Consider the following 16,101-nt stretch of genomic DNA (forward strand, 5'->3'; position numbering starts at 1 on the left):
TGAAGTAGTCAAGACTCAAGAATATAGTGTCCTTGATATTCTAGATTGGACGCATGCTCCATCGGAGGACCAACCCGGCTTTGAAAAGGAAGTGTGGGAGGATCCTTGTTAGACTCGGGTCTGCTGGATTGGTCGGCTGCACGAATGGATATGAGATTTAGGTATCGTTTCATATCTATTGGCTCACCATCTTAGATATACTGACTTGCCACAAAATTGAGACTTTTGAATGTGTTTAGTTTTAGAATTGAGTAGAGTTGAGTTTTGATTTTAATTGGTTTGTAATGATTGTGTCGTTGAATATGAGAAAGTGTGTGAAAAAATAATGAATAGTTGAAATAAAGTAATGATCGTGTTGTTGAATTGTGAAAAAAATAATGAATAGTTGAGATAATTTAATATTAAAAATTGAATTAAATGGCTAAAAATATTTAAAAAAAAAAGAGAAAAAGTAATAATTGTGTTGTTGAATTGAAGATCAAGAGTTAAGTTGAGTTGAGTTCAAACACACCATTGCGAGAACCCCACGGGCCAAGGCCCACTCCCCCAAAGACAATTCCAGATAAAATAATAGGCCACGCTTTCCTGGTTCCACTTAATAAATAGCCAGCCTAGGCCCAAACCAATCTTCTTATTAACATTAAATGCATACGATTGCGAGACGACGCCTTTTTGTGTCTCGATTTACCGTAATGTGGCCATATGTACAACCGGTTCGAATGGGCTGCATGGCTAGGTTTCCATGATAGAATTTACTCCAATCATAGTAATTTCTTAATTAATTTAGCTCAATTCTTTACGACAATGTGCTAGAATGGCTAGACTTATACAACTGACTGAATTACTCGTTTTAGTCTGATTTTCAACTTAAACAAAATGAATAAATTATCTAATACGTATACAAATTGTCTGTGCCATTGATTAAACGCGACTAGGAAATTGTTTTTAAGATATATATGATGAGTAGACTGCCTAATTTTTCCTGCTAAACCTTGAATTATGTCTTAAATCAACATTGATTTATAAGGTTATGTTGGGATGGGACGGAAATAAAAGAGAGAACAGCTACAAGGGCCGGTTCCTTTTCTGACTCACAAGCCATGAATTTCATTGGTGAGAGCTCCCTTACTGGGAAAGAGCAATCATTATTAGGAGGGAACCAAGGGCATCATGAAAGGTAAGACTCTTTCTTGTATGGAGTAGCCCCACCTCATTTTCCATTCCTCTAAATTTTGAGTGAAGAGATGCTCTTTCGATTATATTTGCAACTACATGGGAATCCGCGTGTTGCACAAACAATTACTAAAGAATTTAAAAATAGAAATCGTGAAATGTCAAAACTTACTCATATGGTTAATTAATGTAAATTTTTATCCTAATATACGATTGAAGGATTTTCAATTATTAAAGCAACAACCATAGCAAAATTGGAATAAATATTTTATTAAAACAATCAATATTGAAAAAGTTAATTTGAAAAAAAATTAGTTTAAAAAATTCATTATAAGATTCAACCAAAGAATAAGAACAATATTTCTATTAAATTATGAAATAAAAATAAAAATATTCAAGGTATACAAATCATAAAAGTATTGCCGTTATTGAAGCGACATCCATAATGAAATTAAAATAGATATCTTGTCAAAACAATCAATATCGAAATAGTCAACCTCGAATAAAGTTCATTCAACAAATCAAAATTCAATCAAGAAAAAGAAAAACTTTGAGAAGATTATGAAAACAATTAAAATATCAATGCAATTCTTTTGAAACTTACATTAAAAAATTTATTCTACGAATCAAAACTCAATCAAGAAAAAGAAAATTTTGGAGAAGAAAGGAAAAAAGTGACTTATAATTATATATAGAATATTGCTCTCCTTTGTCCGATACTCGGCAACAAATGACTATATATATATATATATATATATGCCATTTACATATATTTTGGTGCCACCACTGTATCTTTTATATTATATTATATTATATTATAGATACGGCAATGTAAATTACTGTAATGTCCTTATTGAACTATATTCTTTATATATGATCTAAATATTGGGAGATATATATATATATATATATAATCATATATTAAATTACATATTTTGTTCCCTTGTATATATTATGTTGTGTTTTATGTCATATTTTATTCCTTTATATATATATATATATATTTCGTTGTGCCTTATATATAAGATTATATTTACTACATAATTAATTAATAAAATTTCCTTAATAAGAATATAAAATTTTCTTAGCATAAATGATGATGTAGAAACACAAGGGAGCTCTGTTTTATGTTTTTAATGATGTGGCGGCCGAGAATTCGACTCAGAGCTCCGTTTTTATATAGATATAAATAGCTATAGATATATAGATTTTTTAGGAAATGTACATTATATAATCAATTGGAAACCTTAAGCTTCTTTTGTCCCCTTAAGAAATCATTCTCCTTCCATCTGTAAGTCCCTATATCATCAGGCTTTCGTTGAGAATTATAATACAAAAAAATTATCTAACAAAGACAATGACGGTCGTCCCTTAATGGATCGGAAGAATTTTTTGGTTATATTAATCAGGTTTGTTTACCTCAATAGGAATTATATATGGGTACATCTCCTATGCATTTTTCATTCTGTCATGGTAATTAATTAATTGTAAGAAAATTTACTGGATTTCTATGGGGCCAATCCTCTCTCCATGTAGGGTAATTTGTATTTGGAAAATTTGACTAATGGGGCTGTGAAATTTATTAAGGTCGATTGATGGTCCAAAAAGTCAAGAGGGACAGCAACCTGGAAAAGTCCAACCAGCCACGAGACTCGTGTCATGTTTCAACGTTCTTCAAAAATAGGACTAGCCCATCATGTCCGTACATTCACCCACGATCCCCTTTCACAATTTCAACATTCTTCCTCCTTAATGTTTTGATATGACCGACTGAGTCCAACATTAAAAGGATACGGTTAGTTATATCATCTAAACCTAAAGACATGGTAAGAAGTTATTTACAGCTAATTAGTTTATATGGATGAAGCCAAAGCGATACGGGATCGATCTCGATCGATGATAAATGTAATTCAACAGGTCCTCGAGAGTCGGAATATTCAAAAGGAGTCCCAATTATGGAACCAAAGAGAAAGAGCTCTGAATGGAAGGAATGAACATATAAAGAGGGTTCTCTCTTGTGAGAATCTTGACAAGGCAGAATGGACAAAGTGGAACCCTAGCAATGTATAGCACATAGTCAAAAGCGAGCAGCGGCATTGATTCATCATGTGGTATTTCCTAAAATAAATGGATTTAATTTCGATCCTTTTAAAATTTTTTTACAAAAAGGAACGTAATAGGTCTTGTCTTTTTCTGGTATCGGGCATGCATTGGTGGTGAATGATGTGTTTTTCTTCGAGGGAGAGGGAATGCAATTCAAATGAACAGAGATAATTAAAGGAGTTGATTCATGTGATTTGGTGTCTACTCTCTTTAAAATATAAGAAAGATTTCATATTTGAATTTTGTAAAATGAGAAAATTCGCGTATATAAGAGTGGGACTGACCCGATTTGAACTTGAAGTACTCATCCATTAGGTTATGAAACATCATATGGTGCAAATGCCAAAAACAAATGGAGGGAAAAAAAACAGGATATCCATCCATTGACTCCTTCAAGACATGCAGAGACAAATCTCATTTGACCGCCCAGCAGTTTTTCAATTCAAATGGTGGAAATCAATCACTAGCTTTCTCCATTTGCACCACCCTGTTGTCAAGATTCGATAACGAGTCGTTTAAAATTCAACAAACTTGTTGATTAAGATCTTATTTCACATATTTATATTTTACACCCATGGCATATGGCTTCCACCACTTCACCGATGAGATGGACGAGATATATAGGACTGGGAATGCGATAGACGTAACATATGCAACCTGGCGGGACTGGCTCATCTACGTCTGGCATACAAAACTTATATTTTTATTTTTCCGGATAGAACTCCTCTGTGTTAACTCATCGATAAACTCCTCTATGTTAACTCATCAATAAACAATTAATTAGTAACAGACGAGTTTTAGAACACAATCACCCATAATCTGAAACCATCCGTGCGCGCGTAATGGATGGGAGAAGGAAGGGTGGAATGATTGATCATTACAGTTCTATTCTAAAGGTGAGTGAGTGGTCTCTCTTGGAGAGGGGAAGGGAGCCATCATTGCATGGGGAGCAAGCAGAGGTCTACTCATCAAATTGACACAAACTGGAGGGGTCCCACATGCCCTCCCGCCAACAACCTCCTCCCCTCCCCATATGATCCCATCCCATGATGGCTAAAATAAGTGTCACAGTTTCCACAGCCATTCCCTCCCCATCAAAAAAGCCACAATATCTCCCACAAAATCTCATGCCTCATCATTCAAAAATATTCATTCATATTTCCACATCAACGGTTTAAAAAAGCCATGCCTATGATCCAAAAGGACCTTCAACTATAACCCCCCTTTTGCTCCCTCACCATATAAAAAGAAAATATTCAAATTTTTTTGAATCTCCCTTTGTCTCTCTCTCAGTGTCTTTCTTTTATCATGATTCTAAGATTCAAAATCTCACACACACACAAAAGTGAAAGGCAAGCTCTTGCTGGGTGGCATTATTGAAGCAAAGAAGGTGCATGATCTATCAATCACACACTGCATAGTACTGGGGGTGGGGGATGTGAACTTGAAGCATAATGTGAAAGAAATGGATGAACTTGATATCACCTGCTTTTGATCAGGGTTTTGTTAGAGATTTATAATTAGATCTAATCAACGCGGTTTCATCGATCGAAAAGGTTGCAGCACTTTAAATATATGAATGATGTTGATGATGATGATGATGATGATGATCATGATAAACTGTCTGAGGGTAGTAGTGCTCAAGTGGGCAGGCCAAAAGGTAAATATATTTGTGTACTTTTTAACTTTGTAAGGCCAAGTAAATATATGATTACTACACAAAATTTAACAAAAATTAACTTCCTGATGAGGTTTACCTCGGTTGAACTCAATTCCCTTCTAAACATGGCAGGCGGCTGTCAGGAATATCATCTAATGTATTAGCTTTTTTTTTGGGTAAATGAATATCTAATGTATTAGCTTTACTTAAGGGTGAACTTGTTATTTAAAATAAGGGTTAGACTTGTACCTGTGTCTCCTATGGGGTGTTCAAGAGTCCAGAGGAATTTTTTTTAATCTATCATAAAAAAATAGTCAAGAGTTTTTTGATATATCTAGTCAATTTTACAAATAATATATTTTCAATTTTATTTAAGTTACAAAGGGAAAAAAATTAAGTTTGCCTTTACTGATTATGAGATCAACATATTATGGCATAAGTTTTTGCATATATTTTTTTGGATCTGGCATCACTTGGTCTCCGAAAGATAATAAATATCACACTCATGGATTTACTTCGTCCACAAGACACTCGAATCTGAGATTTTATTACAGAGAAAGATGTGTCTAACCATTTAAATTAGTCTATTGGTGTTTTTGCATATATTCAATATTCATCCCCAGAATACCTTTTAAGCCCTTGCAGTTTCGCCATTAATTGGACCGCTTTGTACGGCTTGAGGTGGGCATGTTTCCATTTGCACGTACCCCGCCTGTAAATTCAAGTTTAGGATTGATGATGCGTGCCTAAAGTTTTACATTTTACAATTTTGCTCCCCAAAGTTTTACTTGTTTTCCAACTTTTGCACCGGTAATTTCCTATAATGCTGAATACATATACTCATTACTCATATAGATTACAATATTGCTGGCAGAACCGAGCATAAAATATGAAGCCATTCTTAGAGGGTGAAGACGGACTCCATAGTCCATATGATTAAATTTTGCATCTTTAGAACAGTTGAAAAAGCAACCAACCATGAATTTCATTGAGATTCTGGAATTCTACAGTTGAACCCTCCAATTGAAACCCAGATCAAAACTAGTGATCATCAAGATCGCAAATTTCTTCCGGAACTGAAACTATCATTTTGAATTTATTACTTTCGACAAACTTTAGGGTGCAAAATCGAAGGAGGCAGAGTTCTAGGGTGTAACATGTAATATTGCCTTCATAAAAGGGACAACTATATGTAGGTTTTTCATCCCTTTCAAAGAAAAGGATAATGTGCTAAGGTTTTATGAAACATTACACGGCCTCAACCCACAACTGTCGGGCTCACCCCATTTGCTTTCTCCTTTATTTTCCCTCTCCATTTTACAATTTTTGGTGATTTTTATGTCTCTCATTAAATAAGTGATTGAATTTTTCTTCAAGTCAACGGTAAAGGTAAATGAAAAGCGGCTTCCAGCACATGTTTATTTTTATGTTAATCAGAATTTTAATTGTTATGCTTTTGATGATTAACTAAGGAAAACAATATATAATAAAACCTAGGAAAATTGAAGCGAAGACTCACATGAGTATTTTTTTGCGTTGGGGAGAGTATGATTTATGATATAAAATAACAGAGCCATTAGCAAATTGATTATGTTATTTGACAGAAATTAAGCAATTTACCATATGGCCCAGGACACACGTAAGCATGCAGTTCTACCAATTTCAAGTGTTAGATATAAAAAGAAAAGTAAATAAATATAATCACGGAATACAAAAGTAGCACGGCTCGATTTTCGGGGGACAGAGCCATTGGCCCATTGGTAACCATGTATGTCACCTTCATAAGCTACCTTCTACAACATATCTAGGCGAATTATTTGCCGTGCATCTTAATCTATTATAGGACCAAATTAAAATATTAATTAGTGTACATGGGAAACTCCAACACACATGAGAAGATTTTGAAGAATCTAAACATATAGATGGCGGGCGGCTGCAGATACCCCCTAATCCCGCCACCAATCACTCCCTAGACAGAACAATATAATAAATTCTGCCTACATGTAGAATATATAACAATATTTTTTAAAATTATTAAAATAATAATGCTTGAGATGAGGGGAAGATGGAAAAAAGACAAAATGCCGAGGCATTCGCGGCGTTGCACCAAACCCAGCAGATTTTGCCGCACGTTTTACACTCAACGTTATATAAATATTTGGCAAAAAGAAAAAGCCTTATGTAAATATATAAAGTATACATATAAACGGAAATTAATTTGGATAAAGAAAAATAAGAGGTTGCAGTCTCACAGATAGAGAATATCGTACCAGGAGAAGGGACTCATTGATAAATGTTAGGTTAGGTTTTGTTAGTCATTGACATCATATTGGGATTGGTCCAGTCACATGCCTATCAAAATAATTTGCTAGAAGGCAATCGAAGATAAAACTATAAAACAAAGACATGATCACAAAATGAACAGAGAGATATTGTGATCATACACGTATTATGCCGAAGTTTCAGATGGGTTCTCAACTATTCTTTTTCCCCCATGTGGATCATACTTAGCTGATTAAATTATTATATATTGCATTTTCCGGACTTATATAAGTTTCACGATATAGAATGTGATCAGTCAAATGACTACACCCATCTCATGCATTGTAAGAGAGAGATGTAGGGATGCAAATGAAATAATAATGTAAAGAAAATTAACATTATCCGGAAAAAAAAAGATGATTAAAGCAGGCAAAATGTATATTACCTAATTTGTAAAAGAAGGAACATAATAATGCAATTAATTGAAGAGACAATGAATCTACATATTAACGTGTGTTATCAAAATAATTGAAATGTAAGCTAAGACATCATAACAAAGAAGCTATTATTTACACATCATTGATAACAAACTAAAAGAGAGAAAAAAAGAAAAGTATGTGTATATGTTTCGATGTTACACATGATGATCAATATCTCTAATGTACTCTTCCCCCATCATTTCCTCCATCATATAAATTCGCAACTCTTCTTTACCCTTCTTTTACCTCTTTTTCGATATCGAAAAATTTCTCAAAAATCCTAACCGATCAATCCGATGAACAAATCCACGATTCAACCATACCTTCTCCTCTCGTGCCGCCGCTCCCCGGACCTCTATCACTGCTTCCAATGCGTCCGAAGTTGCCTCCTAGAGGCCTCAACATGCCTTGACTAGAGCCATCGTTTGTCCTGCCTCCGTCTGCGTGCCAGTTTGGATGAGGATTGTCGTCGTCATTATTGTTATTGTTGTTCTCGGACAATGTCCTGTCTGAGGATTCCAAGTTCGGGAGCCCCGCTTGCAATTGTGTGCTCACTTGCCCATGGCCAAGACCAAACTCCTCCAACACGCCGATTTTCATATGGTGATTATGATCACTCCCCGGAATATCCGATGATCCCAGGGTCTTTGGAGGGAACATAGATGAACTGGCGACAGGGTATTTCTGGCCGCCGGGTGCTTGGAAGAGAGACTGGAAATCGAGAACCGGGTTTGACGCGTTCTGGTTAAGAAAGCTCGGTGACGGTTTGAGGAGGCCGAGATCGGTGTTAGTGACGTTATTACCTGCCGCGGTTGAAGCTAAGGCATCGATCATCGAAGTAGGGAATGAGGAAGACGATGAGTTCGAGGAGGCCGACGAAGGAGGAGCAAAGGGCGGGACTATCTGGGGCTGTATCTTTTGAGCAAATGGCCTCAAAAGGTATGATGGAGCCCCCGAGGCCGAGCCAAATAGATCAAGCCGGCTTCTCTGGAAGGGCGGGGCAGTGAATGGCGGGGCCGGAATCCCGGTGAACTCTTGGACCATGGCCCGGAAGTTGGTCGTGTCGGTGGTCAGGACGGTGGTGGGGGCCCGCCGGGAGGCTCGGGATCTCTTCTTCGGGTTCCTCCCTAAGGTATTGCCGCCGCTCACGCCGTTGTTGGTGGTGGTGGTGGTGGTGCCAGTTACGGGAACCTGCTCATTCGCTGCGGATCCCGAGATAGATCCTAACTGCTTCAGACCCTCGGGCTCCGAAAGGACCGGAAAACTAGTAGGCCCGGGAACGCATCCCCGGCCTTGTCCTTGATTACTATAGCCCGGGAGAGGCTGCAGCTGCATTGGTGCGAGGCCGAACCCGCCGAGATCAGTGCAGTTCGGGTCAGGCCTCGGGCTCTTGGACCACGCAGCCATGTCGAGGTTGAGGATCGAGTTCGGCCCTGCTGTGAGGGAGGCCGACCGGGTCGCCATAGGGTCAAAGAAGTTGCACATCAGCGGGTCGAACATGGATGGGGACGGGGAGTGGAGGGCCATCTGCGGAGGCTGCAGCTGGTGATGCTGACGCGGCAGGCCCGTGATGGTGCCATCGCCAAGGTGGGACGGGTTAGGGTTGCTGTTCAAGAAGGCCGAGATCGACTCCCCGCGCGAGTCGTACTCGTCGTCCCCGCCGCTCGAGGACTGCATGCTCCCGCTGCTAACCGAATCCATAGTGAAACAGTACCACTCAGCCTCCTCTTTTTCTTCTTCTTCTTCTTCTTCTTCTTCTTCTTCTTCTGTCCTAGTCCTGGGCTTCTATTGCTACCTTGTAACTATCGCAAGAGATCAGAACAACATTTGACACCGTCTGTGAGAACCGAACAGGGAAGAGAGATCGGAGGAGGGAAGCTTTTCTCTACGAAGAAAAGGCCATGAAAAGAGAGGGAGCTACACTATGAAAAAGGAATATGTATCCTTTGGAAAATGAGCTGAGCTTTTGCTCTAAGTGCCCATATTATGCCTTTTAATGCTTAGAGGGATCTGAGAGGGACATGTACAGAGAGAGAGAGAGAGAGAGAGAGAGAGAGAGAGAGAGTATATGGAAGTTTGGAAGTTTTCACTTTGTCCCTGAGCAGGTTTGCAAGAAGAGGAAGGAGAATAAGGGGAGAATAATGGAGAAAGGGATCATGCTATGCTGCTGAAATTGATTGTTGCTGCAGAAGCATGAAGCTAAAAGAGGGTCTCTCTCCTTCTCTTTGGGTGTGGAGTTTCTATGTTTTTTTGCCCATAAAAGGGTTGGGACGAAGAAACTAGGGTTTTCAGAACAAGGAAGAAGAAGAAGAGAGAGAGAGAGAGATTTGTTTGCCTTGCCTCTTTCTAAAAGATCAGAAGAAGGAAGGGGAAAGAGAGAGAGAGAGAGAGAGAGAGAGAGAGGCTTTTGCTTACTGTTTCACTAAAAAGATCAGAGAGAGAGAGAGAGGAGAGATGGATGGGGAAATTAAAAGGAGGAACGGGGGGCAAGTGGCAAAAAAGATCAAGGAAAGCGAATTTTGTGGTTTTGATTCATAGTGTGAAAGCAAGAATAAAAGATATGAGACACATGAGGGAGAGATATCAGTGCAGTCAGTCGCTCTGACTTAAAATATTTTAAGGGTAATTTTTATTAATGAAATTTATATATTTATTTTATTTTATTTTATTATACTAAATATATATATGTCTCATTCATTATGAAAAAAGAAAGAAGATATGCGAGTTATATTAACCAAAATCGATGCCATGGGGGCGAAAAGTATATAATTATAAATTTATTGTGAAAGTAAAAAATAATTTATAGCTTGAAATCAAATTAAATTAATAAATAGTAAATAAATTACATAAGAACTTGGAATTTTTTTTAAAAAATTTTTGTGGGGGGTTTGATGTTTGGGCTCGGAATAATGAGGTGGGCTAGCAACCAAATTAGGGAAGATGGGTTGTTGAATGGTGTATGGAGAAAAGACAACCACCATCACTACCCATTACTTTTCAAGGACCTCAAGAAACATACAGAGGATGAGATCACCGGAAAAATTAATTATACGAACAAGAAACAACATAGGAAAACTTTAATAATAATTCAACCTAGTTCTTAGATTTTGTCTCCTGTGTTTATGTGGAATAAATCCACGATTACAACATGATGATAGCATCTATTATAATTTCATAGAGTCATGAGTAAATCGGTCTTATCGCAATTATCTTCTATCCCACGACGATATATAATGTAGAACAAACTAGAATATTGATTTACCGAATTCTTGAATCGTAGTAATTAAAAAAAAAATCATAATAATTAATTTCTATTTTTCTTAATGATAAATTGAAAGGAAAATCGACATCAATACATCATGGGGTTCATGTCAAGTTCGAAATCTTTCAGAAAATATCACAAATATCAGAAGAAAAATGAGTACTGAAAAATGAATTTGAACACAAAACCCATATGGAGTTATGATTAAGTAACCCATCACATAGAGAATCTTTCAGTCTTCTTCATCTGATAATGCATATGGAAAATCATGACATTTTATCATCAATCCCCTGTCATCTTCTTTTTTAACTTTTACAGTTTCTTCCTGACCACTTCGCATCATACTTTTATTGTGTTTTATTTAATATTATCAGTATTATTATATAATCTAATAATTAATAATGCATTATATATATATATATACACACACTTTTTTCCTTTGAGTAAGAAGATAGAAGAAGAAAGCTCTTAGACTGGATGGGGATGATAGATCAGCTCAACAACATTCATATTCGCTACAACCATTCGAAACTAAAGGACAAATTCTCTACTGTATCTACTTGTCCTAACCCATTATATACATATATTGGATGCACATTTTATTCGTTTGGACATTATATTGTTTTCTCTCCCTTTTCTCGGATTTAATCATGGGCGTGCATCACAACAATATATGCAAAAGTTTCCTGCTTAAAAGAGCAATAATGTTACACCTCCTATTGGTCCGATGAAAGAAACTTTAGATGGGGAAGAAGGGCAACTTCTTTTTACATTTCATGCATGGAGAGTGTATATATGGAAATTTTACCATAAGATCAAAACCTAGACACACAGAAATGGCAAAGGTCCTCACATATATTGGATGTTTGAGCTAGCCAGCTAGCGTGTTATTTATTTCTATTACTATAGACACAAATATACAAATATATATAGATATATATATATATACACGTGTCAAGGGATACACTCAAAATCATAGACCTAATTATGTCGTTATTAGCTTACGGGGTTGCTTGCAACTGTAAAATTGGGTATTTTGGAGGCGCCATCTTCGCCCACTAAGCCTGTCTGCACAGTGCAACCCGCCAAAGGATTTTGCCATCAAAGACAGTGAGAGGTTTTCATAAAATGTGATTGACACAGAACAATCGCCTTCCCCTTCTCCACATCATCCAATCCATCCATCCATCGTTTTCGTGGATTCTCTTGTACCTCCCACACGCCAGACACTCCCATCACTCCTCCGGCCCCCATCACCGTCCGATCCATCCATCATCACCAATTGTTTTCTGCCCTTTTTTTTTTTTGGACCTTTTGGGTCCTGTCCTTACTGGATAGATCATATGTAGAAAGAAGATGCATATTCTGTGATATTTACACATATTGTCTACTCATGTCCAGCAGCGTTCAGATTAGAGAAACTCGACATGGACTCACTTGTAGAAATTTTAACCATTCATTCTGTACGTGTTTCTCAAGTCAGAAGATCATGTCCTTCTTTTCTTTATTAGTTTTTATTATTTAATTATACCCATAGAATGGTGTTATTAGCTTAGGGCAAATTAATCTCTCTTAATACATATGAAATCGGTTTTGTCACCGTAGCTAGGGTTTCATGCATTACCATCTATGCACACCGTAACAGATCTCGTCCTGTTATGGGTGGATGGAAATCCAGTCTATATTCAGCTAAAAAAGAAGAAGAAGAGAATAACAAAGTTATATTTAAGTTTCAATAATATAGCGAATAATGCTTATCGATTGATCTTGCCACTCTGTTGCTAATTAATCTTTTTCAGTCCTTATAGCCGGTTGAGAAGCTAAGTTCCAACTATATAGGAAAATTTATGTTAGACTTTATTACAACAAATAACTTCATCGACCTGAGTAATTCTGCCTCTCCTATGAGTAACTCTCCGTAGCGATGGCGAGGTTCAAATTTCTCATCACCATGCAAGTCAAGATATTAAGATGTTGTGGATGTGGAAGATATAAAACTCCTTTAATTAATTTAAATGCAGAACATCTTATCGAAAAGTATAAATTCTTAATGGAGTCTTAATACTGATGATCATAATTATATACAGGGTATATATTCAAGCGACGTACGTAGAATCCTGCATTATATTGATCCACCCTGATTGGCATAAAAGATAATCTTTAGCGGAGTATCTTTGTGTAAAAGAAACAATGTCTTATCGGTTATTGTGGATGTTCATATCAAAACCAGAATATATATTAGATTTAAACAAATAAAGGCTCGACGTATTTCAAACGCAAGTGTCTGTGACAAAGAAAAGATAACATTACGTACTGTAATTAGATATATGCATGATCAAATACAGTGAGGGATACATACAGTGAGGGACATATAATTAACATTCCCACTCCAGCTCCCAAATATATTCCCATATCAGAATTTCTTTTGAAACCACTGATTATAAGAATATTTTTCTTTTTCTTTTTCTTCTTTTTTCATTGCACTTAATCATCTTTTTTTGTTGGTTTCTTCTCTGGTCATATTCTATACCACCCAGCAAGCTAGATTCCACATAGCAATAAAGTATGATGAAGGGATACGAATTGCCAGTGCAGAAATATATTTATTAGCTGTATATCACCCGGTCCTCCAATGCTAAAATATTAAAATGAAATGAATTATTTTAAAAAATAAATAAGCAAAAAAACGAAGAAGAAAATTTACAAGATATGAGAAGTAATTCTGTATTAAAAAATATGTAATTGTTTTGCTAGAAGAAAATCAATGTATTAGTTCCCAATTTAATTAGCCTCTCAAGAGAGTCTAATTAGTGCGTACGCAGCTCCATTACCAGGAGTGTAGATGGCACTATTCGTCACATTTGAGAAAAATCTTAGTAAAAAGTAGGGGTGACAATTCATATCGTGTCGTATTTATACGTCTCATGTCTAAACGGGCTCGTGTCATCAAAGCCAGTACCTGTATACGACACGATTATTAAACAGGTCAGGTTTCACATACACGAACACAACACGTTTATATCCGTGTCAACCCGTACACGACACGTTTAAACCTTTTTATCGAAACATGTCATAATAGGTACACGTATACACGACACAATTAATTACACGAGTTAAATTTGAACACGACCCATTTATACCCGGTAACTCGGACACGATTTTTGTACCTATTTAAACATGAACACTGACTGAACACTGAACTAACTGAAGCATTGCAAAAACTCGAATCAGAAGCTGAAGACATATATGAGAAGAGAATGGAATCTCTGTATTTCGCTTCTCAATTAACGGTTATGTTAATGCTTAAGTACATCGTTGAGGAAGGTCATGTTGATTCTTCCTCATTGCTAGATCTAACCGAGGGCTTCAAGGAGAGTCGGAGACGAGAGGCGAGCGATGGAGAGGAGCTGCAGGGAGTACAGAGCTGATTTAGGCTTTTAACAGTACCGACTAACAGAGGCAAGAGAACCCTAATTACCTTGGTTCACAGTTTATGAGCTAAACCATAAAATTCTAGGCCTATATTCACATTTTAAAAGTGGCAAAGATTCATATTTCAAATGACTTTAAATGAACACAAGACCGTACCAGCAGCAGAGAATGACAGCAGCAGTCAGCAGCGGAGACTCGAGCACACACGAAAGTCGAGAAGAGAGCAGCAAATGCTAAAGGAGAACAAAGACGAGGAAAGCAGCACACACGCACGAGGGGAGAGTAGCAGAGGAGAACGGAGAGGAGGAGAGTAGCAGAGGAGCACAGACACAAGCAGCGAATTGATTCCAGGCTTCCAGCAGCACAGTAGAGAGAGACGAGGAGAACAGCAGAGGAGCACGCAGTGATACGCACGAGAGGAGAGTAGCAGAGGACGTGGACTCGATTCTAGTATAGACCATTCAAACTTTCGGGGTCGGGGTCGAGGTCGCGCAAACGGCAGAAGGGAAGAGGCCAGAGGGTCGAGGAGGTCAAGGTCGAGGTCGCTGGAATGGAATCACTTTGGAGTCTGGAAGCAACGTAGGAAATGAAATTAGGTTAAATAATTGTGAACTAGGAATCGGATATTAGGGCTAGGGTTACATAAAGGATATTTTGATCAATTCATATACATAAACGGGTAAACGGGTTACACGATTATAGTAACGCGATTAAACACGTTTATTTTAACGTGTTTAATAGTGTATAATCGGGTTACACGGGTTCAACCCGGTAAGACACACTTATTAATCGTGTCTAAACGGGTTGGACCCGTTTAAGCCGAATATCAAAAATACCCAACCCAAACCCGTTTAACTCCGTGTCGTGTCCATGTCGTGTAATCGTGTTGTATCAAATATTGCCGGTCCTAGTAAAAAGGCCACATTTGAGAAAATAGGCAAAAAATAAAATTAAGTAAAGTCTAACTTGAGATATTAAAAGGTTAAAAATAAGTCTTGCCACAACCAAAAAACAAGAAAAAAAGAGAAACATATTTGCAATTCTCTTAATCTGATAATTAATCATTTTTTAATCAAAAAAATTAATTAAATTTTTGAAAATGTAAAAGATAATTTAATATGTCATTATTAGGCGATCTAGAGTTCAATGCGTTGTCTTTAACTAATATTATTCTCTTCATATTGTCACGCAGGGATGAACCAAAAGTGACCGGAGTGTTAGTTGCCCCTCTAAAATTTTGATGTTATATAAAAAATTATAAGTTTTTTTTACATTTTAAGTGAAATTATATATATTCGTCTCCCCTAACTCGATGAAGTTAGTTTCCCTTTTGCCCCCTAAGGACTCGCCCCCGCTCGAGCAAAATCCTGGGCCTGTCACTGATGTCTTGCCCAGGGCTTTCTATATAATGACCAGACAAAACAAAAGAGGATTATATATATTAAGTTAAAAATCCATGTGAAAAAACTAAGGAGCTGTCAAACTTATATATTTTTATTTAGGGTAAATTACACTGGTGGTTCAAAAAGTTTTAATAATGTATCAGGTTGGTCCAAAAAGTTTTTTTTGCTACTTGATGGTATAAAATGTTTTAAAGTTGTAACATGATAGTACAAACCGTTATCTCACCATTGACGCCGTCAAGTGAAGCTGAAGTGGCCGAAACGTGGCCGACACGTGACTCTGATATATTTTTAGGAGTTTGTGGAACGTTACATGATGGTTCAAAC

The 16,101-nt window shown here is 37.0% G+C and overlaps 1 protein-coding gene across 1 annotated transcript; it reads right to left on the reverse strand.

Annotated features, from left to right (window-relative positions):
* Positions 1-7,660: 7,660 nt before the first annotated feature.
* On the reverse strand, positions 7,661-10,132 carry LOC116201470 (probable serine/threonine-protein kinase DDB_G0278665). Its single transcript, XM_031532717.1, has one exon. It carries the CDS (start codon positions 9,376-9,378, stop codon positions 7,966-7,968), a length of 1,413 nt encoding a protein of 470 aa, XP_031388577.1. The 5' UTR covers positions 9,379-10,132; the 3' UTR covers positions 7,661-7,965.
* Between the last annotated feature and the right edge of the window lie 5,969 nt (positions 10,133-16,101).

Source organism: Punica granatum, chromosome 3 (assembly GCF_007655135.1).
Source record: "Punica granatum isolate Tunisia-2019 chromosome 3, ASM765513v2, whole genome shotgun sequence".
In the NCBI taxonomy this organism is placed as follows: domain Eukaryota; kingdom Viridiplantae; phylum Streptophyta; class Magnoliopsida; order Myrtales; family Lythraceae; genus Punica; species Punica granatum.

Excerpts from the sequence above, each read along its gene's own strand:
- LOC116201470 (XM_031532717.1), bottom strand. The coding sequence starts at position 9,378 with ATGGATTCGGTTAGCAGCGGGAGCATGCAGTCCTCGAGCGGCGGGGAC.